This window comes from Chiroxiphia lanceolata, chromosome 2 (genome assembly GCF_009829145.1).
Source record: "Chiroxiphia lanceolata isolate bChiLan1 chromosome 2, bChiLan1.pri, whole genome shotgun sequence".
NCBI lineage: Eukaryota > Metazoa > Chordata > Aves > Passeriformes > Pipridae > Chiroxiphia > Chiroxiphia lanceolata.
The window spans coordinates 42,364,800-42,389,734 of NC_045638.1; the positions used below are offsets into that span (position 1 = coordinate 42,364,800).

At 38.0% G+C, this 24,935-nt stretch overlaps 1 protein-coding gene across 7 annotated transcripts in view; it reads left to right on the forward strand.

Moving 5' to 3' along the window:
• ABCC4 (ATP binding cassette subfamily C member 4) overlaps positions 1–24,935 on the forward strand; it is a 148,361-nt gene that overhangs the window by 101,157 nt on the left and 22,269 nt on the right. For 5 of the 7 annotated variants that reach the window (XM_032679063.1, XM_032679067.1, XM_032679066.1 and 2 more), the window contains 9 exons: positions 248–398; positions 1,029–1,148; positions 4,893–5,003; positions 6,469–6,569; positions 8,390–8,581; positions 12,664–12,819; positions 16,842–16,931; positions 17,413–17,585; positions 23,744–23,849. In XM_032679063.1, coding sequence (XP_032534954.1) covers positions 248–398; positions 1,029–1,148; positions 4,893–5,003; positions 6,469–6,569; positions 8,390–8,581; positions 12,664–12,819; positions 16,842–16,931; positions 17,413–17,585; positions 23,744–23,849 — 1,200 coding nt within the window. Of the gene's footprint in view, positions 1–247; positions 399–1,028; positions 1,149–4,892; positions 5,004–6,468; positions 6,570–8,389; positions 8,582–12,663; positions 12,820–15,574; positions 15,959–16,016; positions 16,246–16,841; positions 16,932–17,412; positions 17,586–23,743; positions 23,850–24,935 lie in introns of those variants that run through there. The other 2 variants (XM_032679071.1, XM_032679069.1) reach the window with 2 other exon arrangements.

Genomic DNA, 24,935 nt, shown 5'->3' on the forward strand with positions numbered 1-24,935 from the left:
TTAAAGAAAAAATAATGCAGAAAAAACCCATAAACTGCACAGTTAGTCAATTTAGGTATTACTGTAAATTTTCCAAGTTACTTAAAAGTAGATGTTGCTCATATGTTATACAGTGCATCCACTCTTGAATTTGGTAATTATGTTTAAATATTTAAGTGTTTGAATAGCATGTTAAATGGTTTTATACTTGTTCTAAATTAAATTCTTCTGGCAAAGAGTTTTTTATTTTGTTTCTGTTGTGCTCCAGACTCTCCTACAGATTTTTGGTGTGGTGGCTGTGGCTGTGGCAGTGATTCCTTGGATACTCATCCCCTTAATTCCACTATTTATTCTTTTCATTTTTCTTCGACGATATTTCTTAGACACTTCAAGAGATATTAAACGTCTAGAATCCACAAGTATGTAGTTTGACGGGACTTAATGTTAGTTTGAACCCTGCTTATTATTATGTGAAATGCTACTATTTTATAGACAGTCCATCAAAGTTTTTTTTCTTTTACTATGCAAATAACTTCCTTATTGCCTTGGTTCTCAACTAGTGAATCACATGCTTAACTCCTGTTTTGCATAATGATAAACCTTGTGTATGTTAGTTTACCTATCTGTAAATAAAGAACATGCTAAGCTGCTGGTCTTTGGGACCTTGCATGAACATACTAATGATGTTTCTGACCTTATCTGACTCTTGTGCCTGACTTTAGCTTGACTACGATATGAAATACTAAGCATTTTGAATAACAAACATGGGTACCTGATGTCATTAATAAAGCTTAGGGAATTTCTTCAGTGACAGCAATTGTTAAAAATGTAAGGCATTTTTGTATAAATTAATCTGCCTGGCTGTCTGACTGATTCTAATTGAGTAAGAGGACATTAGTTAAAGATACTGCATATTTATTCTAAAAGGATGCAGTAGAGTAACTTGTATGGTTAAATATAAAGTAGTAGGATTAAAGATTAGTGTGGTACAAAAAGAATTAAATGTTGTCCTTCAGCTATTGTTAAGGTACTCTTATTTCCCTTTGTAGCTCGAAGTCCAGTGTTCTCCCACTTGTCGTCATCCCTCCAGGGTCTGTGGACTATTCGGGCTTTGAAAGCAGAGGAAAGATTTCAAAAACTATTTGATGCACACCAAGACCTCCACTCAGGTTTGTGATGAATTGACATGAAAAAGCAAATACTTTGCACTGTAGGAGGCAAATATCTTATGCCCTCAGCGACATGTGTATAATGTGCATTAAAATCAGTAGGAGCCGTGCGTTTGTCTCTTTAGGGTAAAATTTCTCTATTAGAACAAAAACGTTATTATCTGTCTAGATTTAGGGAGTTTACTTTGGGCTGTAATGTAATTTGAGATACGCACGCGTATGTCTTAACAATGTATAAGATAAACATTTGAAAGTATGCCTGCTAAGAATACTTAAAGAATAATTTTTCACTTTTTCCTGGATTCCATCTTTAAAAAGGGAGGGGGTGAAACAAGCTATATTATGAAGCATTTAATATTTAGTAGTGCTAGGAGTGGGCAGAGATTATTATTATAAATCACCTTGGAAGAGTTTTATGGATCTCACTTATTTTTTCACTTTGAGCAGCTTTCAGGGCTTAAATCTAATATATGGTATTAACATGACCAGAAGGTGTAAAATATTAGTATTCTGCAAGCATAAGTAATGTAATTCAGGCTTGCACTGTGATTCTTTACCTTCTGTCAACTAAATGTTCTCTATTACAGTGTTTTTTAAGATGCAGCAGAGTGCAAGAGTGCAATTTTGTGTTTGGTAGGTAAGATTGTGAATTTTCTCTGTCGTAACATGTATACAAATATGTTCTCTGGCTTTTTTGTAAATTATAGATGTAAAAGGTAAGACCAGTTGATCTTTTCTGTGATAAAGTAGTTTATCACAGGTTGTAGAATTGTGCACACTGACCTCCTTGTTGAGCCCAGTTACCTGTGATGGGTGTATCTTCCAGGGAGGCACCTCTGGCTTTGAATTTCCCATTTCTTAATATTTTTGAGTTGCCAGTTATCTGACCAAATCAATGTAACAGTAGCTGATAGTGAGGGAAGACAAAGTTGTTTTTGAGCTTTGTATTAGAAGACATCTTTAGTCAATAAACTGCACATACAAGCTTCACTATACAAAAAAGAGGACCGTGACCTTTAGAGGAAATACTTTTCGTGTATTTTAAGGTGAGATCTAAGGAACACAAACACACTATTTTCCAGTCAATTTTATGCATCTCCCTATCAAAACTGTCGATAACACCCCTCCCGACCAGATCAGGAACCTGCTTTTGAGATCAAGCTTCAATGCTTATTATCATACTCTTTTGCATACCTACACGCTTTGTCTTGGTGTCTTTCCCAGCAGAGTATTTGGGGTACACCAACTTGCTTAGTGTGTGTGAAGTTTTTGGTCCTCACAGGGAATATGAACCAGCAATGTGCCTGGGCAGCAAAGAAAGCCAGCAACATCTGGGCTGTATTAACAGGAGCATAGCCAGGGAAGGAGGAAAGTCATCCCTCTCAGCACTTGTTAGCCCTCAGTGGAGGTGCCAATAGGATAATGTACTAACGGAAGAGATCTCTCTGTGGAGAGAGGCTGAGGAAACTGGACTTGTTCAACCTGCCAAAGAGGCACCTTACAGATGATTTAATAGCTGCCTTCCATTACCTGCAAGGATGTTGACAAAAAGATAGGCTCTTCACCATGGTACATAGTGGTAAGAGCAACAAATGGGTATAAGTTGTAATAAGAGAGGTTTAACCTGAACACAAGAAAAACTTTTTCACCATGAGCGGTCAGGCATAGCAACAGATTTCCCAGAGATGTTGTGCAGGCTTCATCCATGTCAGTTTTCAAGACTTAAGCTGCATAAAGCATGTAACAACATAGTCTGGCTTCAGAGCTGACTGTGCTTGAGCAGAGGTTGAACTAGAGATCTCCTGAAGTTGTTTTCACACCCTGCGATACTAAATGTGAGCAAGCAGTAGCTGATATAAGAGGATACCTTTCATGCTAGCTCATAAAGTTGGAGTCTCCTAAAGAGTTTTAAATTCTTTACTGAATTGCAGAAGGCTCTCCCAACCAGCAAGGGTTTTGTTTAGCACTTGTGGCTGGAGTAGTGTCCTCCTTTATTTAGGCCTGAGCCTAGGACACAGGACACTTGCTTTGAACCACTTTCATGCATGCCTATGAATTCAGTATTAAATAAATTTTAGGTAACGAACATCTAAAGGGCATCCTGAGATTTGATCAAACTCGGCTTTCCTTCCTGCCAGTGTCCATCTCTATAAGCAGGCTCATGAATCTTCAGAAGTTATACCATGATGAGTCTTTGTTAGTCCCCATGATTGTCATATTCCTTCCTTTATGCACGGTGACCCCACTTACATAGGGATGTTGCAAAATGACCCATCTCAAGTTTAGGGTACCTTCCCAGACAACAGGGTCAATGGAGCAAAACCTCGGAGATGAAAAATCTACAACCCAAGCGTCATCCCATTTCCTGGCCTTACAACTACACTGTTGTGCCAAAAATGACCTTTAATGTCACCAGGAAGCTGCTGTGGATTGTTTCCAGGGCCACTTGGTTTCTGGGTTTCAGAGAGGTAACTAAATTATGGTGAATTCAATTTGAGATTTGGTGCAGCACTCCCTCCTGCCTGTGTCATTCTGTGTGCCCAGGTGTATGACCATGTCAAATGTCTTGTTTAATGCGACCAGCTGCTAAATGTGTGGTCAGCCTTATTGCAGTTAGGGTTGATGAAAATGGGACTAAGAAGTTACCAGCTCTGTACCTTAGCTGGATGCCTCTTGTCATCCTCACTCTTACCCTCTGCTGCTCTCTAGAAGTTACATGGAGGTTTCTGTTGGCTGAATTGATTTGATCACTCCATAATCTGGCTATCCAAGATGATCAGGCTTAAAAGCCGGACTTGCCTACTCTTTATTTTATAAAAGGGAGATTTTTTTTATTTGAATCTTTCCCAGCACTAGGCTAAGGAACATTGAAACAGTTGAAACTGAGTTGATCTTTAACATGGAATAATGACAAGCAATACAGAAAGGGTTGGAATGGTAACCTTCTGCTGTGACTTGGTAGCAGCTGGAACAATTCATCTGACTGTAGCCTAAGCAATAAATAATGTCATACTTTGTTATGGCTACTTGACTTCTGGTTTTGGCCCTGAATGCAAACATTGTCTTCTGGATTGCAGTGTCTTTTCCTCTGTCTCCTGTATCTTGTACTGTAGCATATCTATATGGGGTGGAATTTGGCACCAAATTGTGAATACCTGGATGTGAGTGCCCAGTGGAGATGTACACCTGTGAGCTTCCCCAAAAGTAAATATGTACACCTAGTCATTTGAATAGCTCTGTAGCTAAACTGGCTGTACTGAGTAGCTCTTACAGGAGCTTAATCAGCTGTAGCTGCCCTCTAAAGACTTGGCTCTGACAGTTGTGTTGTGATACGGTCTAGCTAAAAGCCTGTAGACTCTAGTACACCTATGGTAAATGTAGTTGTGCTTAGGCACCCTAAGACTCCTGAGTCCACTAGAGTTCAGAAGAAGCTTCAATTTTAAAATAAATGGACCATGCTTGACCATGACTTGACACCTTGACTGTTTTTGTTCCTATTACTGTATGTTATACTAGCTGTGGTTGCCATTGTGGTTGCTATTCGTGTGAAAACAAAGTTAGACCATTTCAGGAAAATTGATCAATATCTTGATCATTATGAGTCCATACAGACATGCACTTGAAGATGGCAATTTTTTTTTTTTTAATCAACTTGTAATATTATCATGAATTAATTTAGTAATAATTATACAGCTTACTGTTCTAACAATCCGCTGTCTTATGTCTTTGTAAAATACACTTTAGAGGCCTGGTTTCTGTTTTTGACAACTTCAAGGTGGTTTGCTGTGCGTCTGGATGCCATCTGTGCCATTTTTGTTATAGTTGTTGCTTTTGGTTCCCTGCTTCTCGCCAACAGTAAGTACAGATGTTAGAAAAAGTTCACCTAGTAATTACCATGTATAGTATTGTCTAATTCTTTTTCACAGATTTCTGTTTCTAATTGTTTAAAGGCTGTAATTAAGTTAAATGTTCCTTTCTAGATCATGATCTCTTCCTCAGTCTAGGGCATTGGGGCTGTATCTGCTTTCCTGCAAATACATCTTCCGAACTGAGGCATGCATCTGTCATCATCCCCAAATGTGCAAACAAACCTGAAGATCTCTAGTCTTCACTTCTGAGATTCTGGCTTTCAGAGCGATAACAACAAATAAATCCTTTTCATTTTCCCCACCTTCGTCTATCTTTTTTGGGTCTACAGGGCTTTGCTTTTCATACTGAAACACTCATGGAGCTGCCTCTTAACAACTTGCTTTCCTTTCTACACGTGGTACAGTAGGTCAAAAGGCAAGCTAAAGTTCCTAGGGATGCTCTTCTCCTATCTTGGATCAGTGGAATAGGCCAGTTTCAGAAAGAAAATTGCCTCGTAATAATACATTTTATGTTCACTGTCACTCATGAACTGTCATTAGAGCATGCATCATCCAGGATGTAATTGGGTTACATGTACTAGAATGAGATAGTAATCTAAAACATATAGGAAGAAACAATTATCTTGGACATGAAAATTAATGCTAATTTGCTGGTTTTGTTTCTTTTCTTTTTTCTTTGGATAAGTTCTGTATATGCACGTGTGTTATAAAATTTGAATGCCATACTGCACAACACTGCAAATTTTGAGCTAGGTTTGATGTTAGTAGAATGCAAAAAGACAAGTCAAAACAATGGTCCGGAATTTTTTCCTTGCCTCTGGATAAGGAGTAGCTCTCTTGAAGTCAATAGGACTATGTTAGGATAAAGTTCAAGTAAGTCAGAGGACAATCATGCTTAATATCGGGGCAGACAGAATCCATATATTTTGTGAGAGTAGACCCACTGAGCACAGTAAATGCTTTTATAAAAAGGGGAAGAAATACTCTACCCTGTTATTTTTATCTGATCACTTACAAGAGTACAAAGTTGATGTGAGTGTTCGTAACTAATTTTGAAATAATTTTATGCTAATTTTTTGCTTAGGTTTAGGGGCTTATCTAATTCCCTTAGAAAAAAAGTGAAGAGTTAACTAGTGCTCAGCCAGATAGGGATGACCCTAACAGGCTATGTAAGTCTGGTCTTGAGACTGAACCTCAGATAAAATGCTAGGCCAAGGAGAATTGGGATTATCTTCTCAAATAGATGGTTTCCAAAATGTATGAAAGAAATGCAACAAGTTGCTGTTCTGCCTGGAGCTGGTCATTGTACAGATAGCAAGTACTACATAACCAACTAAAATTCTGTCTGTGATGCTTCCGTCATGTAAGGAACCTCATGAAAGTGAACTTAACTGGGATTTTGTGTAGTTACCAGTGTACCTATCTGAGTCTCTTTTTCCTCTCTTCTGCAGCTCTGAATGCTGGGCAGGTTGGTTTGGCGCTATCCTATGCAATCACCCTCATGGGAACATTCCAGTGGGGTGTTAGACAAAGTGCTGAAGTTGAAAACCTGGTAATGTTTGTTTATTCCTTTTCTCCTGGTTACTTTTCGTCCTTGTGACACGATGCTTAAGGATGAGATTCTTCTTATTTAACTTAGGGTAATAATATGTTAGCAGGCAGTTGAGGCGCTACTCTACAGCCCATAAAGAAAAATAGCTTATCTTAGGGCATAATTTGTCTGACTGATTTTGAATATTTTTCAAGAGGAATTGTGTCCAGGGACTGTCCTTCTCCATTCACAGTAAGGGAGGCTTTATAATCTCTCTTTACAGCAAAAAGAAGACTGTCTAGTTATAGTGTAGACAATTGCATTGCAACTTGCTAAAATTACAATAAATGAATTCCTCTCTATAAGGAAGATTTAATTTTTTTTTCATATTTGATATTTGTAATTTATTATTATTTATGATTGCAATTTAGAATTTATATTCCTCATGGTATTTTTAGAGTCCTGTGATTTTGTTGTAAAGGCTCATATCTTCTTAATTTGTTTTAGGTTAACACATCTTTGAAAGTATTTGTTTATATTCACCTGAGAAGGTTGTGTGTTTTCCAAATATATAACATAAAACACCTTCTACCAATTCACAATATTTACTAGCATTTTCTAGTTTGCCTGTTTACTTTCTAAAGTTAATATATAAGAAAAATAGACTGTGAAAAGAACATGCTGAGCATAAACCTGGGATTTTTTGTGTTGTGTTGACAACTGAAGGTTACTTTGAATTACAATTTACTGTCCATAGTCTAGGAAATATGTGTAGTCCTTCTGTAGAAGTTACAAAGCCATGTTTAATAACTAGTAGTGACAGACTTTGATGAGAAATGGGAAGAAAGCTTTCAGTTTGTTTCATACCAGTTGGGAAGTTTTGGAAGTGTCTGTGGAACTGTCTTATATACTGAGTTGCTCTCTTGGAGGCTGTGATTCAGGAATACTTTGGAGGAGAAAGGCTTAACATTCACTAAGCTGGCTTTGATGTGGAATGGTGATCATTTTATAGAGCTGTGATTAGCATCAACTTCTTTGACAAGTGGACATCTATCAAAAATCTCTTGTTATTAAAGGAGTCAAGAACGTTTCCTCTCTATTCTGTTGGGAGCCGGTCAAGGGAAGTGATTGTCCCACTCTACTCTGTGCTAGTGCACCCTCACCTTGAGTTCTGTGTGCAGTTTTGAGAGCCACAACATGAGAAAGATATAAAGCTGTTAGAGAGCATCCAAAGGAAACCTACAAATATGGTGAAGGGCCTTGAGGGGAAGCCGAAGTCACTTGGTCAGTTCAGCCAGAAGAGGAGACTGAGGGGAGACGTCATTGCAGTCTACAACTTCCTTGTGAGGGAAAGAGGAGGGGCAGGCACTGATCTCTGTGACAGGACCTGAGAGAATGGCATGAAGCTGTGCCAGGGGAGGTTTAGGTTGGATATTAGAAAAAAGTTCTTCAACGTGAGGGTGGTTGGGCACTGGAACAGGCTCTCCAGGGAAGTGGTCACGGCACCAAGCCTGCCAGCTCAAAAAGTGTTTGGCCAATGCTCTCAGGAATTTAGATTTGTAATTAATCCCACTGATTAGAAATGAATGTTTATGTATGATTTTATGTATCATGGTAGATCTGGATCTGTAGTAGGACATGAGATGCATTCTTTCCACTTTTTCAGTTTAATAAAGAGAGCATAGAATGGCACAAAATACTCTCATCTGTGATTAAAAGAAACACGGTGGAATAATTTGCATTGAACCTATGTAGTCAAAATACATTTATATGTGTGCAATATCTGCTATATATGCAATAGGATGAAGTTCATGTATATATGTGTTCTTTCCTCCCTGTAGATGATATCAGTAGAACGAGTAATGGAATACACAGAACTTGAGAAGGAAGCTCCGTGGGAGACCAACAAACATCCTCCACCGGAATGGCCTAACCAAGGAATGATAGCATTTGAAAATGTTAACTTCACTTACAGTCTAGATGGACCTTTGGTCTTAAGACATTTGTCTGTTTTAATTAAACCAAGAGAAAAGGTATGTATATGGCCGTCTTCAGATATTCACAGAAATTAAGCAAAGATGGTAAATTGACAGGAAGCTGTGTGCTAGAAATACATTATAAAATACATGGATGTTTGGAAAATAGTAAGTGTTCTTTTAAAAAATAAGTTTTAGTCATATTTAATAACAGAAGTTAGAGCCTGTTTATTTCCTGTAAGTGTAGCATAAATGAATCCAGGAGCATGGTATTTCTGTCTGTTAAAACAAAGGATTAAATGTATCTGATAATTTTCTAAAAAAATCTGGGATTCTTCAGAAAGTGACAGACATTGAAAATATCAGCTGAGCCCAAAATATTTGTTCAAATCCAAAGCAAATGGAGCTGCATTAGGAAATTTGGGATTCAGTAGAGATAACAAAATTGTAACAAACAGACAAGGTGAGCAAAACCAATTGAAAATAAGGAATATACCTGCCCTTACACTGAGCCCCAAATGGAAGAGAGAAGAAATACAAATCAGTTGCATAACTTTAGAATTTGGAATTTTATTTCAGTTCCTTTCGGCTACCAATCTAATTAACTATTGCCATTAATTAGATTGGTAGCCAAAAGAAACATAGAAATAAAACTCTTCCTCCTCTGCAAATTTGACTCTTCCTCCCCAATTTAGTAGAAAGAGTGCTGCAGGGAAGGTCTCCCCCACAGACAACGTTAAATTAGAGCCCTGCAGTGTTAATTTGTGCTTTGCTACATTTCAAATGCACATGTACTTTTTGATTAGGATGTCTTCCCTAGGAGACTGGTTCAACTCTGGCCTCATTTCCCTGGCCTCATTTGTGACATGCATTTCCATTCACAGCCAACCCTGTTTCTTTCCTCAAGTGGACCTGTTAATAACATGCATGTTACAAAAATTCAACCCAGCCTTGCTGCATGGAGTTGATCTCCTGAAATAATGTAGGAGTTAAAAATGGTATCTGAGAAGAGCCATATGGGTCATCTCCTTAGCTGTTATATGTAATTCCAATGTAATAACAGACAAAAAGTTTTACGTTTCTTAGAGAGAGACAGAAATAAAATAAAAAATGGAAGCAAGGGATATTAGCAATGTATGACTCAGTCCTTGGTGGAGGCAGGAGAGGGAGGGATGACAGGGGGTATTTATTTTTACTGAGCAGTTATGCTGTGGTTTTGTCATCCTGAGGTGAATTTACCCAGCTTGAAACTATAGCCAAGACCTTTGTGTTGTTTTCTGTGATGTCTTGCACAATACTGCAGTAGACTACCACTGTATAAATCTCGCAAGCGTCTGTCCTTATATTGGTTTTATTTATGGAGAAGCATCTTCTTCACAACCGGGTTTACAGATCTGCTAGAAATTCTGCCCATGGTGCTGTCAGTGAGAGCTCTTATGCTTATTCAGGCCCCCAGCTTATAGAGAATTCTGGTAGGTGCAATGCTACTGGCAGGATGAATGAATTTTAGCTTCTACTGTGCTTGTAGTTTTTCTTGTTGGCATCCCAGTGCCCAGCTTGGGAAGCTGTAGGTACAGCAGGAATGAAGGAGGTGATTGCTAGCAGATCACTCATGGGTTAAGGTCACTTTTGATCTGCTTGTGTCAGCATTCAGCATTTCCCTACAGTGAAAGCAGGCTAGGAAGGACTCTCTGTTTTAACCATCTTTGCTAATGTAGTGTAGTCTGACAGAGAAAGACCAGTGAGAAGCAAAGAGCTGTGCCATCAGCTGGCAGTGATTAACCTCTTTTGCTACTATAGCTGCAACCGGAGAAGGTCAACATGTGTAACACTGGGTTTTAAACACTACTGTCTTTGTTTAAGGGTGCTTATTTGCTAATATACTGTTAAATGTACCTTTTCCTGACAGATCCTAATTCTATGGGCTACATGAAAAAGTTAGGAGGGTGAGGGTCCAAATTTACAGCATGGCAGCTGTTCACGTAAATACTCTCACAGCATAGCACAAAAGGGAGGTTGCCTGAGGGGCAATAAAGACATGAGCATTTTCAATGGAGTAGCTGACCTACTGTAAATCTCACTTTTTTTTTTGCAGCTCTAGTTTGAAGTATGGGTGACACTTGAGTAATAATGAGCCCAGCATAGCAGGTGTACTCCTGTGCATGCACATGGCTTATATCAGGCAACAAAATCCTGGCCATGTGATTCCTGCCAGGTGGGTGGGACTTCCATTTGCAGACTGTCACTGCGTTTGCACTGGCTGTGAACATGGGCCTCTGAAGAATAAAATGTTTTAAAAAAAAATAAATGTGTATACCAAGAGCTGTTTCAAATTCATGTCAATTTTCAGCAGCGTGTAGTCAGTTGGACCAAAGATACAAATGCATTCTTCTAAACGCTGAAGAGCATAGCCCTTTCATTTGATGCCAAACTGAAAGTGGGATTTTGACAATATGCAGAGCAGCTGCATTTTTATTTTAAGTATCAATGTATTTTTATGTTTTTTTTCTTTATATCCTTAATACAATACTTTATATCACTGACATTTGCAAAGAAACAATTGAACTTTTGTTTTCACAACTCTGTCTGTGTTCTTCATTCAGCATTTTCTTTCTGAGCTGCAGTTTATCTGTTCAGAACTGTTTTTCTATTGTTTCACTGATATAATTTAGAATACTAGACATTTTATCATTTATTGTAACAGATTTGCTTAAATCAGTCTGTTTCTTTAATAATAAGCACTGTAGAAATGTTAATTAGTTTATATACAATAGTAAAATAACGAATAGCTGGCTGAAATTGTTGACTCGGAAGATAGAAGTAGAAAATGCGTTTTAGATTATGTGGCATAAGTTGCTCCTCAAAGTATACTTTTTTAGTGTCTTGTGTATTTTTATCAAATGTAGGCACTGCTGTTTTGTCGGAACTTAAGTGTCTCTGACTGTTCAAAAGTTTCTCCTTGCTCTTTGATGCAGTTTCCTGTGCTTAATTTCATTTCAGCAGTCATTGCTGCATACATCTGAGTCTCTGGCAATGGGTAATTGCCCTCTGGTGTCTGTATGTATACTCATGAAGGTTTTCATGTTTCTTCCTCCTTTTTGCACCCCAATCACTTTGCCAGGCCATATTATACATGTTTAATCATCATAAATCCTTCTTCATCAAATCAGTATCTCCAATCCATATTAACTTTAAGTTGCTTTGCTCTGAACTCTTTCCAGTGTGTTGATTTCTTTCTGGAAATATAGCAGTTATAACAGGAAATACCAAATTCTACCAGATCAGATCTGTGTAGAGGGTTAAACCCATTATCTTCCCTGATACAATTGATTACTGTACGTTGTTTGCTCTAAGAATCCTTTACCGAAGACAACGTTAAAAAAGAAGAAATATTTGCAGGTCTTAGCCCCTTGTCATTAAAGTTATCAATCCCATATTTTGCATCGTTTCTTTTTTCTGAAAGCTTTGATTTTTTTCAGATTACATATGTCTTCCAGTTTTTCTTTGGGAACAAATAGAAGCCTGTGTCTCTGTGATGTTATTATTCACTATTTGTCTTGTTTGGAAAGGAATTTCAGCTTGCTCACATGGCCTTGTAGTTTCAACACATGTTGAAGATTTAAGAAGTATGAATATGGTTTATAATCCTGCTACTTTAAAGTACTTCACCTTGACCACGCTAACCAAAATCAGTCTCAATTATTTAAATTGGGAATACATTTTTCCCAGAGTGCTTTATGGGAGTCCTTTTTTGGGTTGAGAAGTAGATGCATGCCTGAAATGATTTGCCTAACATCACCTAGCAAATCAGGTTTAGTATAAAAATCAGCAGCCTTGAACACATTACTATGCATTGAGCCACTTTATCTTGTTTACACAACAAGACACCACACATTAAGGGAAAATCTTTCACCTTTGAATATGATCCAAGAGATTGTTGTGTATCCACATGTCACCTGAATCCAAACTGATTTAGGGGAGAGAGGGTTTTTCCTCTTGAAAGAATGTTAATTATGAAAAAGTTTTATTTGGTGCTTGTTCTACTCTAAATCCTGTGATGTTGTTAAAATGTTGCTTGACATATTAATTTATCCTGAAAAGCTCACAGTTTAATTCTGCAGGCTTGGCTTGCTCTGTAGGTTGGAATAGTGGGAAGAACTGGAGCTGGGAAAAGCTCTCTGATAGCAGCCCTCTTTCGCTTGGCGGAACCTGAAGGAAGGATTTGGATTGATAAGTACTTGACATCAGAGCTAGGACTCCATGACTTGCGGAAGAAAATTTCAATTATACCTCAGGTAAGAGAGTGACTTGGTCTGCCGTAAACATTTTCAGAATAATACCGTAGTATTTAAAGTGCTTTGCTGAGATATGTTCCCCCTGCATCCCTGTATGCAGTAGACATAAAAACTGTAGCGAGGCATTATTCTTACTTGAGTCAGGTCTTGATTATTTTAAGATAAATAGAATCAATTTTGGGGACTGGAGCATTTTCTTTCTAGTTTTGTACTGTCTGTTCATCTGAAATACCTGTGTGTAGGTGTTTGCAGTATGCTGTCCTCCTATAGTCTGGGAAAGGCAGAGAAATCTGATAAGTCTATACCAATCTTCAGCAGTCCTCTGAAGTCACTTGAACCTTTCACAGCAATTCCTGCCTGATGCGTTGCCTGAAGCTTCCTTAATAAGGAACTCTGAAGGACCACTTTCATCTCTGTAGTCAAGCCAGTACAAACTGACTGATGCTATATCTAGAAATAGCAAATGTGCCACCTAGAAGTGAGCTATCAGCTTTTGCATTATTGGGAGAAAGTTGGACAGGAGAAGACTGGGGAAACAGACAAAAGAGTGGGTCGTTATTACCCATAAACAGAAACTTGAATTTTAGAAGCTGAATGCAGGAAAGGCTGCAGTACAGGAGTAAAAACCAACTAAGACCATGTTGGGAATAGCCTCATCTCTCATGCTGGTGTAGAAGAAAGGATCTTCAAAGAAGTCCAGAAGGTCACAGGTCTTCTCTTTATGGTCTTACGTTCAAATAAGTCATTGAATCAGAGATGGGTTATGTATAACCTTAAAACATCAGAAGGCAAAGTCTGTGCAGGTTACTGTTTCATGAGGGCTCTGGTCTCTTCTGTGATCATTTGCTGTCCACTGGAGAGGGAGGAAGAGGGAAAACTCACAAACTGCAAATGTGAAGTCATGTTTTTGGAAAATAATTAATTTGGTCTGTACTGTCAGGTAGACTGAACAGTAGGCTGGAAACCAGAGGAATTTTTTTGCCATGTTCAGCATTATTTCTCAGATCTTTGTGTCTTATTATGGAAACTGTATTTAAGAGTCCTTACACCAACTTTATGTCTGAAGCTGTGCTAGCTCGTTTTCAGAATGGCATTTAGAGTGTTATTTTCTTTAAATTGAGAATCTAATACAAATTATAATGAACAGTGGTTCTACACCTCTCTTGATTACCTTCCTTTTGCTACCCCACCCCCCAAGAATAAGGGTCAAAGAAAAGAAACAGATATGCTATTTTAAAATTAAATAAATTAAAAAATAGGTACTTGCGCAGCAATTACATTGTTGCCTAATGTTGCAGGATGTCTTTCGTTTGTGCATGCTGAAGGCTTATTTATTGCACAGTGGAAGTGCTCACTGGAACTAGTCATCTTTTGTATGTAAAGAACAGTTTACATAGATTTAAGTTCTTTTGTTTGTTTTTTTGTGTGAAGTGTTCCTTTCTTCTGAAAGCAGATGATCATCAGTTCATTCAAGCTCTACAGCTTTTTGAAAGCCTTGCCCTTAGTTATTGTGGGTGATCTTTATGTTTTGAAGAATTCAACTAAATTTGAACAAAATAGTGTACTGAGAGAGGAAAACTGCAGGTCAAATACAGTTTCTACATGTTGAGTGATATAGATGCTCAAAGTTCACTGCGTTTGATTATACATGAGGGGTTTTTTCATGCACAGGTCTATTGGCATAGTTTTAAAACTGTTTTAATCCAGTGGAATTCTGTAATTTTTATCAAAGTTTATATCATAGTCCCGAAAGGTTTTAGGTGTCCTAAGGCTAGTAAGTGGCATTTGTTTTCAACGTAAGGGCAGACTTGTTTCTACTTAAAATGTGCAAAACTATGAAGTGGTGGTAGTAAGAAGAGGAGAAGGGTTTGGAATAAGGTTTCTACTATAGTAAACTGAGTGATAGGCATTGTCTTGTGTTAATAGTAGTGCCAATAATAAAAATAGCCAATAAAAAACAACATCAGGTAGTTGTTTTCCTGCAGATATTTTCATAATTATGTGGGAAGCTAAGAAACCAGAGGGAGAGATGCTTATTAGAATTGCTACATTAAACATGCTAAACAGAACCATTCCTAGAGAGTGATGAGGCAAGACTGAAGTTTTCTTGTGTGTAAGTTTAAATACCTACCTGGAGAAATAAAAATGTGCTTAGGCTTCTAATTGCTTGCTTGGATGGAGCTGTGTAAAGGTTGTGTTTGTAAATCTTTTCTATGCAAATGTTGTCTGCCTCTCTGACTGCAAGCATTTTTACAACAATTATTTACAGGTTTGTCTTATTACTTTCTTCTCATAAACCAGCCTGTTTTAAATAATAATCTGTGTCAGAAGTGATAATTAAAAAATATCCTTATCTTCTGTTGCAGTGCATGTCTGTTGTTAGGACTTTTATAGTAGTTATGAACACTTTATAGATTCAGCTCTCATTTTGCCAACCTATAAAAATGGATTGAAAAGGAAAATAAATGTAACAATACCTTCAAAACACACCAAATGGTGTATTAAAATGTGTATTATAAAACAAATTATTTTCTAGATGTTTTTGAAGAAAACTTTTTTTAACCTGGAAATATTTTGTTTTAATTCCTTTTGTTCATTCAACAGGTTTTTAGTGATATGTTGCTGTTGCAGCAGATGCTTTCAAATAATTGGCATGTTACATGTCTTTGTTAATTCTTTTATAGCACTCAAATGATTTAGAAATGAAGAGACAATAAAAGGCTTAAGGTCTGAATTCTGTTCTGATTTGCTGCAGGCTTTTGGAGTGGGCATCCCTAGGGTTAGATGGGGCGTAAGTCACGACAGAGGTTAATCTCAGAGTAAGCTGAAATTATCCAGTGTAAGTTAGACTTTATTTCTTAGTGGAGGAAAAAAAAAAGAAAACATTTTGCCTAAAATGTTTAAAGTTTAAAGAAGGCTGACAACATGATGAATGCTCTCCGTTTTTGATTAGCACTGTTACGGCTTTTGACTTGTCTTTATGTGTGGTATTAAGATGAGTTTAACCCTAAAGTCATGTCACTGCATGACTCAGGTCTGGCAACTCATATTGCTTAAGGAGTTCTGAACCAAAAGTTATCTTCTCACTTCTTAAATACTACATTTTTCAGTGTAAATTAATTTGTGACAGTTTGATTAATTATCTGTTATTTATTTGACCGGGAACTGAAGTAGAACAAAACTTGCTTCGACCACAGGTAAACCCATATTGGTACCTGAGTGGGAGGAGGTACTGATTTGACTCGCTGGTGTATTTTGAGTGAGAGCTTTGCCCAGCAGTGCTCCAGTTCTAAGTAAGTTTGTTCTGATGCTGTGGCAATATAGATTAACTTCAGTGGGTATAGATTTTAAATGGTGAAAGCTGTTCCTCATAGCCCTAATGGTAAAATGGAAGGGCTTTTATGGCATGAAATAAAACAAAAAACAAAAAAACCAAAAACCCACACCCAAAAAAACCACACCCAAAAAAACAAGCAAAAACCCAACCAAACAAAAAAACTCCACAAAAAAACCAAAACACAGCCAAATAGAGAAGGAAAACCAGAAAGTCATTGTGAGCTCTTTGATTCATCTTTGGTTTGTGTACTTCAAAAACAGGTTTTCAAAACTGCCCAAATGTAATTTAGGAGTGTGAGCTCATTGACAGTGCTAGCTGTTGGTTTTCGTTAACAATACCAGAAGAATAGCAGCGATTTCATGTAAGTATATATATAGCTTGTGGCATCAGGACAGTGGCATGTAAATGCCCATTTAAGTACTGACATAACTGTGTACAGCCATTTGCAAACAGACCTGTCCTGTTTGGTAAATTATCTTCATACAGAGTAGTTGAGCATTTACCTCCCCCCATATCCCCCTTAAGCACGCTATTGTAAAATACGTTTTTGCATTTCAAAAATGATAGCTGCTTGTTACGTGTTCTGTGCTATTGTTGATATAGGTTAGCTCTGATTATCATTAAATTACCTATTGCATTATAAACCCTGTATTTATAATGGAATGCTCATTTTCCTGGGTTTTAGGAGCCTGTTTTATTCACTGGAACTATGAGGAAAAACTTAGATCCTTTCAATGAATACACTGATGAAGAGCTGTGGAATGCCTTGGAAGAGGTAACTTAATAAATCTAATTATGTACATCTGATATTTACAATCCAAATAACAACAACATTACGGTGCTTGCGTGTGTTAGGTTTTAGATGTTTTCATCAAGTTTGATAAGGGTATAGCTGTTGATGGAAAAAGGTACACTGTTGTATGTGCATTTGTATATGTGCGTGTTTGTGCGTGTGTGTGTAGACAGGTATATTGTTATATAAGTCTCTTATGAAAAAATTATCCTTTGGGATGATGCTTTGGTTATATTTTGATTCATATCTTAGTTTTAATGAACATTAATAGATTCTTAACAATGTGCTTTAATGTTTTTAGAATTCTAATAACTGACACACTGTGTAATCCAACTTGGCGCTTGCTCATTTTGTGTCAGAATATAAAAGGCAAACCTTGCATACTTACTGTTGTGTCATCAGATTCACAACAGGTGATTTAAAAGGGAGTTACTCATCCTACAATATGTTGACATGTCAACAGGTGCAACTGAAGGAGGTTGTGGAAGATCTACCTAATAAAATGGAGACGCAGCTGGCAGAATCTGGGTCTAATTTTAGTGTTGGTCAGAGACAGCTGGTGTGTCTTGCCAGAGCAGTTCTAAAAAAAAATCGTATTCTTATCATCGATGAAGCAACAGCAAATGTGGACCCAAGGTAAAACCGAAATCTGTCATGTTAAAGTGAGCTGGATTTTCTTCTAATATGTTCACCTGTACTTGTATTACATGAAGTTTGTATTGCTGTTTTTAGGTTTTTAATGATACCATCATATTTGTGTATTCAAAGTGTGGCCATTGAGCTTTGGCTATGGAGCAGATGCTATAAACTAAGTGCTGAAAATATACCTAATTTCAGTGCCTTCTCTAGAATAGGGAAATTAATATTCAAAGTTCATTTGTCCTGCAGCCATAGATTAGAAGACAAGAATGTTCTTGGAAATGCATCTCTGTAACTTCAGAATAGCCATGAAACAAGTTTCTGGAAGAAATGTCTGTTGGAAGTAAATAACTAAAAAATAATTAATTAATCTCAAACTCCCCAACCCCCCTAAAACTAGAAGGGTGAAAAATGGCTAAGCAAAACTGGATGGATACTTTTGGTTATGAGATGCTATCCTTTCAGATGGCTCAGATGTTGGTGTATTAAGTTAGAAATAAAATAGGGGCAGGGGTAGAAGATAAGCTGTCTTAAACACCATAGGAATTGCAAAACAGATTTGGAGATGTTTAAATCTATAGGAGGGACTAATTTGTCATTCGTTATTTTGTCTTGTATAACTCAGGCCAGCAGAATTTTCCTGAATTCATTCCTGTTTGAACTACAGTGTACTTCTAGAAGAACATCCAACCTCAATAGAAAAAAATTCAATGACAACCCTTGTTAAATTGTTCCAATAGCTAAGTACCCCACTGTTAATTTTTGAAACATTTGAAACGCTGATGGAAATATTTTGGAAACAATACTGCAAACGTACTGCATCAATTAGTCTGAGCTGAATATATAGTTCCAACAAACTATGGCTTGAGGGAGAACTCAGAGTCCAAGGAGGACAATAACACAGCAAGTCCCTCAAACAGATGCATTAAGGATTTTGTATGTCATCTGGGCGTGACTCATTTTTATAACATCTTCTTGGGGGAGAAGCGGTGCCACTAGGGTAGCTTTGCAGTTCAGCTAACAGCGTATTTCTAAAACCTTCCCAGAGGTTCTCTTTTTTTTCTTTTCCTTTTCTTTTTTATTTTTTTTAGTATTAGTTTATTTTTGGCTAAGCTCTGATAGATTAACTCTGATTAATCATAGTTGCGGAAATTTAATACCATCTTACTCATCCTCCCTATTTAGGCATCTCACATGTGTGTTCTCAACTTGCACTATACATTTAATTGATCTTGATTAATGTGTACTGCAATATATATTATAATAAGGTAAATGTTTGTTTGTATGAACTCTAAGCATAACAATACAAATAATAACTTGGAACTTCTTCTTTGAATTCAGTTTGCATTACAGTCATTATTACCTTTTCCTTAATGTGTTGATATAATTAGAGCCAAGTATTTTTTAGCTGTGCAATCTGATAGGACCATCATCAGGAAATGCTGATGTGGGTTGCTTTACTGAGCAGTTAAGGGAGGCATTTTTGGCATGTAAGGAAAACCTCCTCCTCTTCTGATGCACAACCCCCATACCTGGCACCCTTGTCTCTAGCCTGGCGGCAAGCAGACATCGTATCAGGCACCTGAGATAGGAAACCACGGGGAGCTGCTGTTAGCTCTGGAGATATTGTTTCTTTTTTTGTTTGTTTTTCTGGCTCTTGATCTCTTTGCCTCAGCTACTGCTGCCACCGTGTCCCTTCTGCAGCTCCACCTGGAAGCAAGTGTGAGAAGGCAGGGTTTAGGGGTGGGAAGAAGAGAAGGAAGGTGATGTGAGGCAGTGGATGGGACAGCAGGGTGAGAGGAGAGGTGGGCACTTTACCCCCCAGGGCTGAGACTACTCCCCACCGTGTTTGTCCAGCTCAGCTAGGCCATTCTTATCTGCTATTGGGAGTGAAGGGAAGGAATTTGGAATTCATCCTTCTCCCTCCTTCTTACATGTTCCAGATCCCATATATACCCGTATTATCCTCCTTGCTCCTCATAGCTACCACCTGCTCTGCATGCTGCAGGGGTGTCAGCACTTTTATGAGGGGGAGGAGGAGCTTACCATAGAGAAGGTTGCCCTAAGTCAGACTACTTGAATGTTTTATGTGATGACTGACAGACATATAATTTGATTTTGTCTTCTTGGTCCATTCTCACTCTGAAGAATAGGGTCATTGTAAAGCAGTTGAAGTGTTCTGGAAAGTTGCATGAGATCTGGAGTGAAAATGCTGAAAATCTTTCTGTAGTCGCTTTGGTGATACACTAAAACAAGATCTTTAGTAACTGAGACTTCTTTAAAATACTAACTTTGTTTAACTTAATGAGCTTTCTGCTCACTGACTGCAGTATTATGCATTAACTTGTATTTTTGCTGCTTACAGAGGACAAAACTCTTTGGGACCAGACCACTGCCATGTTTTTACGTTGATTGTTCATTGAGTCTGGTAAAAACAGACATTGCACATAGTTCAGTTCATTAGCCAACTTAACCTTGTAAGGTTTAACCTTTTGTTACATCTAACTGCTATCTGTAACTCTTTCTCTTTTGGAGAAATTATCTGAAGTCACTCAGGAGTTGTGTAGTGTGAGATACATTTCCAGGACAATCCACGGGAGAATATTAGGCAGAAGATAATGACTTATCTAGTGTTCTTTCAGCAGCTTGGTTGCTTCTCATTTAGATCATATTTATTCTTGCTCTTTAGATAGTTTTCTTTTTACACAGTCAACTAATTCAGGTTACACCAGATCTTGGGTTGCTGTGAAACTTGGTGTTAGATCCTCAACCTGTGGTGCCTGTGGGAAGCTATACCACCATTTTGTGCTTTCTTATGGTACTGTTCCTTGCAATAGGGAGTATCGTGGTTCCCATTTTTATATAATCAGATTAGGGTTGAGCTTTTGTCATCCAGCAGCCCTGGTTTTGGTATTCGGGTTGCATCTTTGGTTTTTAATGTGCTTGAAAGATGATGGGGTTTGATCTACTTAGATGGGTGATGAAATCACTTGACATATGCCTGGCCATTTGCTCAGTGTGGGCAGGCACCACAAAGAGTCCATTTATGCCCTGAAAAAGGAACAGAAATTATGCTTCCTTTGGTACTTTTCTAGCTCTTGTTGGTATATGATATAGTCTCCACTCTGTCAGCACATAATTCTGTATACAGATACTTTTCTTGGTCTTCTAGATTTTCGTGCCTTTTCCCATCTTCTTGCCGAGATTCTCTTGGAGCTTACTAATGGTGCTTCTACCTGCTGTCCCAAAAACTATGCTCCAAGATCTACCATGAGCCTTAGAGAGGATCCAGCCAAGTGCCAGTCAGCAGACACATCTGCATGAGATTTCATATGGTGATATTTGAAGATGGAGCTATTAAGTCTGTTTCTGTTTACTTTGTAGTCTCATTTTAGAACATTCGTCACACCCACAATATGGCCAGCAGTTTCTTATTAGTGATAAGCTTATATTCAAGAAATATCTGTTTAAGATAATAGTTGGATAGTATCTATCTAAGAAAGAGAAATGTTTTTTTGTTGTAAATGTAGGAAGAGGTAGTGCTTTAAACAATACATGTAATACAAGGAGCTATAGTAAATTAATGCAGAGGACAGGGATGTTCAAGGCTGTTCAAGGCATTCTCAGAAAATAGTAAGAATAACCTGAGTTACAAATAATTTTGAGCCCTTTAAAAAGTTGTTTTCAAAGTTTTGAGCAAGCTGTGATTCTCTGTGCTGTGTAGTAGTTCTGCAGGAAACTTCACCTTGAGCTTGACTATAAGGAAAGAAAAACGCCTCTTTTGCACAATTCTAGCGAGTATTAAACCTTTTGTTTCTATTTTGCTATGTTAACTGTTGCAGAGAAAACATCCTGCTGTCTTTATAAGGTTCTTCCATAGTGAGTGTTTCCATGTATGCCCCTGGGTTTTTTTTCTTCTTTTGAAGGTAAGAGTAGTCAGGTAATTGAAGCGTTGCTGAGAAGACAGCAAAAAAATATACATGCATTAACATGGGGGTGAAAGCACTGCTATTGCTGTGATGTGGAACATGATGAACAACTTCCTTTTTAAGGAGATAACACACAGAACTAAAGAGCCTGGGTCTATCCTGACTTCTCCTCCCATCTCTTTCCCTGATTGCATACTGGCCTTGGTTCAAAAGGAGTTGAGGAACACCTGCTTCGCACCTTTTTCTTTCACTTCTTTTAGGAAGTAGGAGCAGAAGGACCAAGCCTTCTCAGATTGTGGCCCAGAACAAGCTCATGACAGAACTTAAATGTTTCTGTCCCCAGATGAAGATAGCAGTCAGCATACATGGGAATTCTTACTAAACTTGTTTATATCTTCCTCTTCTCTGATGATTCGTCCTGTCATCAGCAAGGATCTGTCTATTCCTTTGTCATGCCGATTGCTTCTACTAAGTTTGTAACAGAAGTTACATTTAGTCCTTCAGAGCATGAGCTCCTATTCCTGTTCTTCCAAAGTTGTCTGTCCGCTTTTTATTGCAGGTGCCCCTTGACATGGTGACATCAAAACAATTATTTGTGTGTAATTCATGAAGTGATACCAAATATTTATTATGTGCAGACAGATTCAATGTGGAGCGCTACTTCTGTCTAAAAAAATAATACTTAGAGGAAGACATGCTGCATGAATATTTTATGTATTTTATTTTCCTATTTTTAACAATATGAAGAATTAAGGCTTTACAAGCAACTGGTTGTAGCCAGCAGGTCTGCCTAAGTATACTAGTTTATCCAGATACCTCCTTTGTCCTGTTTTAACTGCATCTGCAGCATTTTATTATTCTTCAGTCATATGTAAAAGAACAAATTCATGTTTTAATAGAAATCCTGGAAATTAGTCCCATGCCTTCAAGTGCCTGACTTGTAGGCTGGAGATTCCTTAGTCCAACTAACCCCAGTATATTTTGAGTTCTTTGTGGCATCCTTCCATCTTGGATTGGAATTTTGGTTTCTGTACGTTTTTCTCCATTGTTACTACTCATTAGGGTTTTTTGAAGGCTCATGGGAAATATGTGAGTATTCACATGGCCTGGCTTTGTGCCCAGATTGGGAGCCAAGGCTACCTATGCAGTGTGGGCTGTCAGGTGCCTCTAGAGGGCATTCATCACCTGATGGCTGCCTAATTCAGGTTCTGTGACTCACCCTCCAGCCATGCCTCTCCCCTTTCACTGATAAAGAGAGGACTGTCACGTCTACAGGACTATAGACATTAACACCTGACTGGTGTTCTCTAAGTTAGGCGGTGTCAATGCTTCTCTAATACAGTTAGTTAATTGAATAAGCTCCACTTCTTTTACCTTAATGCTTATTTATACAACTTAAGAACATCTTAGTGTATTAAGTATCTTTCCATATAATTTTATTTCCTTTTCACTTTCTCAGCTTGATTTATGACAGGTATCACTTCAGCCTTGTACTTGTGTCTATGTTTTAGCTTCGTTTGTATTCTTTACGAGTCTTATGTATCCTTCTGGTATCCTTTTCTTAGGTGGTTAATTCATATAGTAGGCTTGAGACTCTTAACTTGAAATCTTTTATCCCTTTCCTTGGGTTGTGTGTTCCAGTTAACTCTTTTGATTTACAGAGTATGCCAAGTTTTCTTTTTTCTGTATTCAAGTTCTTGAGCTATTCCAGTCCTAGTTTAGTTTACCAGCCCTCTCCTTTAATTAATCCCCTTTTGCAGTTGAAATCAAGAACCTTAGTTCTAGGCTGTCTTGTGTTTGTTCTTCAGTTGATTTGCAATGAAGGTTATTTACTTTCACCAACTTTTCTTCACTGCTTGCACAAACTAAAGCTCCAAAGAGAATAACAAATTTTTTGGTGTAGAAATCTTTAGGACTATCTGAATCTACAGAATTTTCCTCTTTCTGTGTTCAAAGCCTGGGAAATTAGTCTTCTGAAATGAAACCTATTGCTCTGCTTGCAAGAAGAAACTCCTTCCTCATAAAGCATTAGATGATAGATTTTGGAGTATGTTTATGATAACCTCAAAGTCATCTAATATAACAAGAGGAAGAGGCACTGTAATAACTTTATTAGCATATTTCCTGCTATACAGTCATGTTTGTTAAAGTCATAAAACCTACCTGCCATTCAGTTATCCATGCAAATATCTTATTCTTGTCTGCATTGCTCTTGCTGTGTTTCAGAACAGATGAGTTCATTCAAAAGACGATCCGTGAAACCTTTGCTCACTGCACAGTGCTGACCATTGCACACCGCTTGAACACCATTATTGACAGTGATAGAATTATGGTAAGACAGTTAACAGCTTAATTTTTTTTTTCTTTCCTGAAGAAGAATAATGTTATTGACTCTTCTTAATTTTGATACAAAAGTGGGTAGGTGTTTAAGTCATCCTTTAGGCTTAACCTAGTTAACCTAGTTATCCTCATTGCTGTGATTAGCAAGTCACAAAACTCTAGACATAATGACCTGAAAAGACTTCTTACATTCTTTGGCTTTCCAGCCCACAAGACATGAACCCATTGCAGGTGAGGTGCAGCAGCAGACCAAATAAACTCTGCCTGTACTAGGAGCCTGCGAAGACACACCCAAGAGGTTCTGGACAGAGTCAGCTGGATTCGGCCAGGCTTATTAATTCAGTCTCGGTGGGCTGAGGACGGCAGTGACAATAGTTGCTGTGGGATGTGTGAGGAGGAAGTGGTAGAGGTTCTGGGGCAGGAGACATGGAGGTAAGGAGACAGCAGCTGCCCTGGGGCAAAGGTAGTGATGGGAGGAGTGGAACTAGGCTGGTGAGGTAATGAACATGGCCAGCTTTCTAAAGCAAGGTTCAAACAGAAAAGGTGAAGCACTACCAATTCAGCAGCCTCTGCCATCTTTGTTCCAAACAGACCAGTGATATACTCGTATCTGCCATCTTGTCTGCCACACAGTGTGTTGCACACGCATAGAAATTAGGAAATACTTGCTGACTATTTTCATAAAGGCAATGGTGTTTCCTAGGCTCTCAGGAAATCAGGCTGGTTTATGTCCTTGAAATGATGTGCAGCCTGCAGTTTTACCATTTTCTGTAATAAGAACATGAGCCCTTTGCAAGTATTTTCTTCACAACTAGTCAGTGAAATAACTGACGTAGTGGGCAAACTGTGTTCATAAGTGGAGCTCAGATTTAGCTGACCTTCAAGCAGAAATTACCTTTCACCTCCTGGTGGTAACCTTAAAATATACCCTCTTCAGCTTTTTTTTTGTTTGTTTTATGAAAGTGAAGCCTGGTAAATCTTTCCATGTTTGTTTTTTTTTTTTACTGGCTGCTCAAAAGATTTTAAAATCTTTGATAAGAGTTACAATGGTTGTCTGAAGTACATAAAATGAAACAGT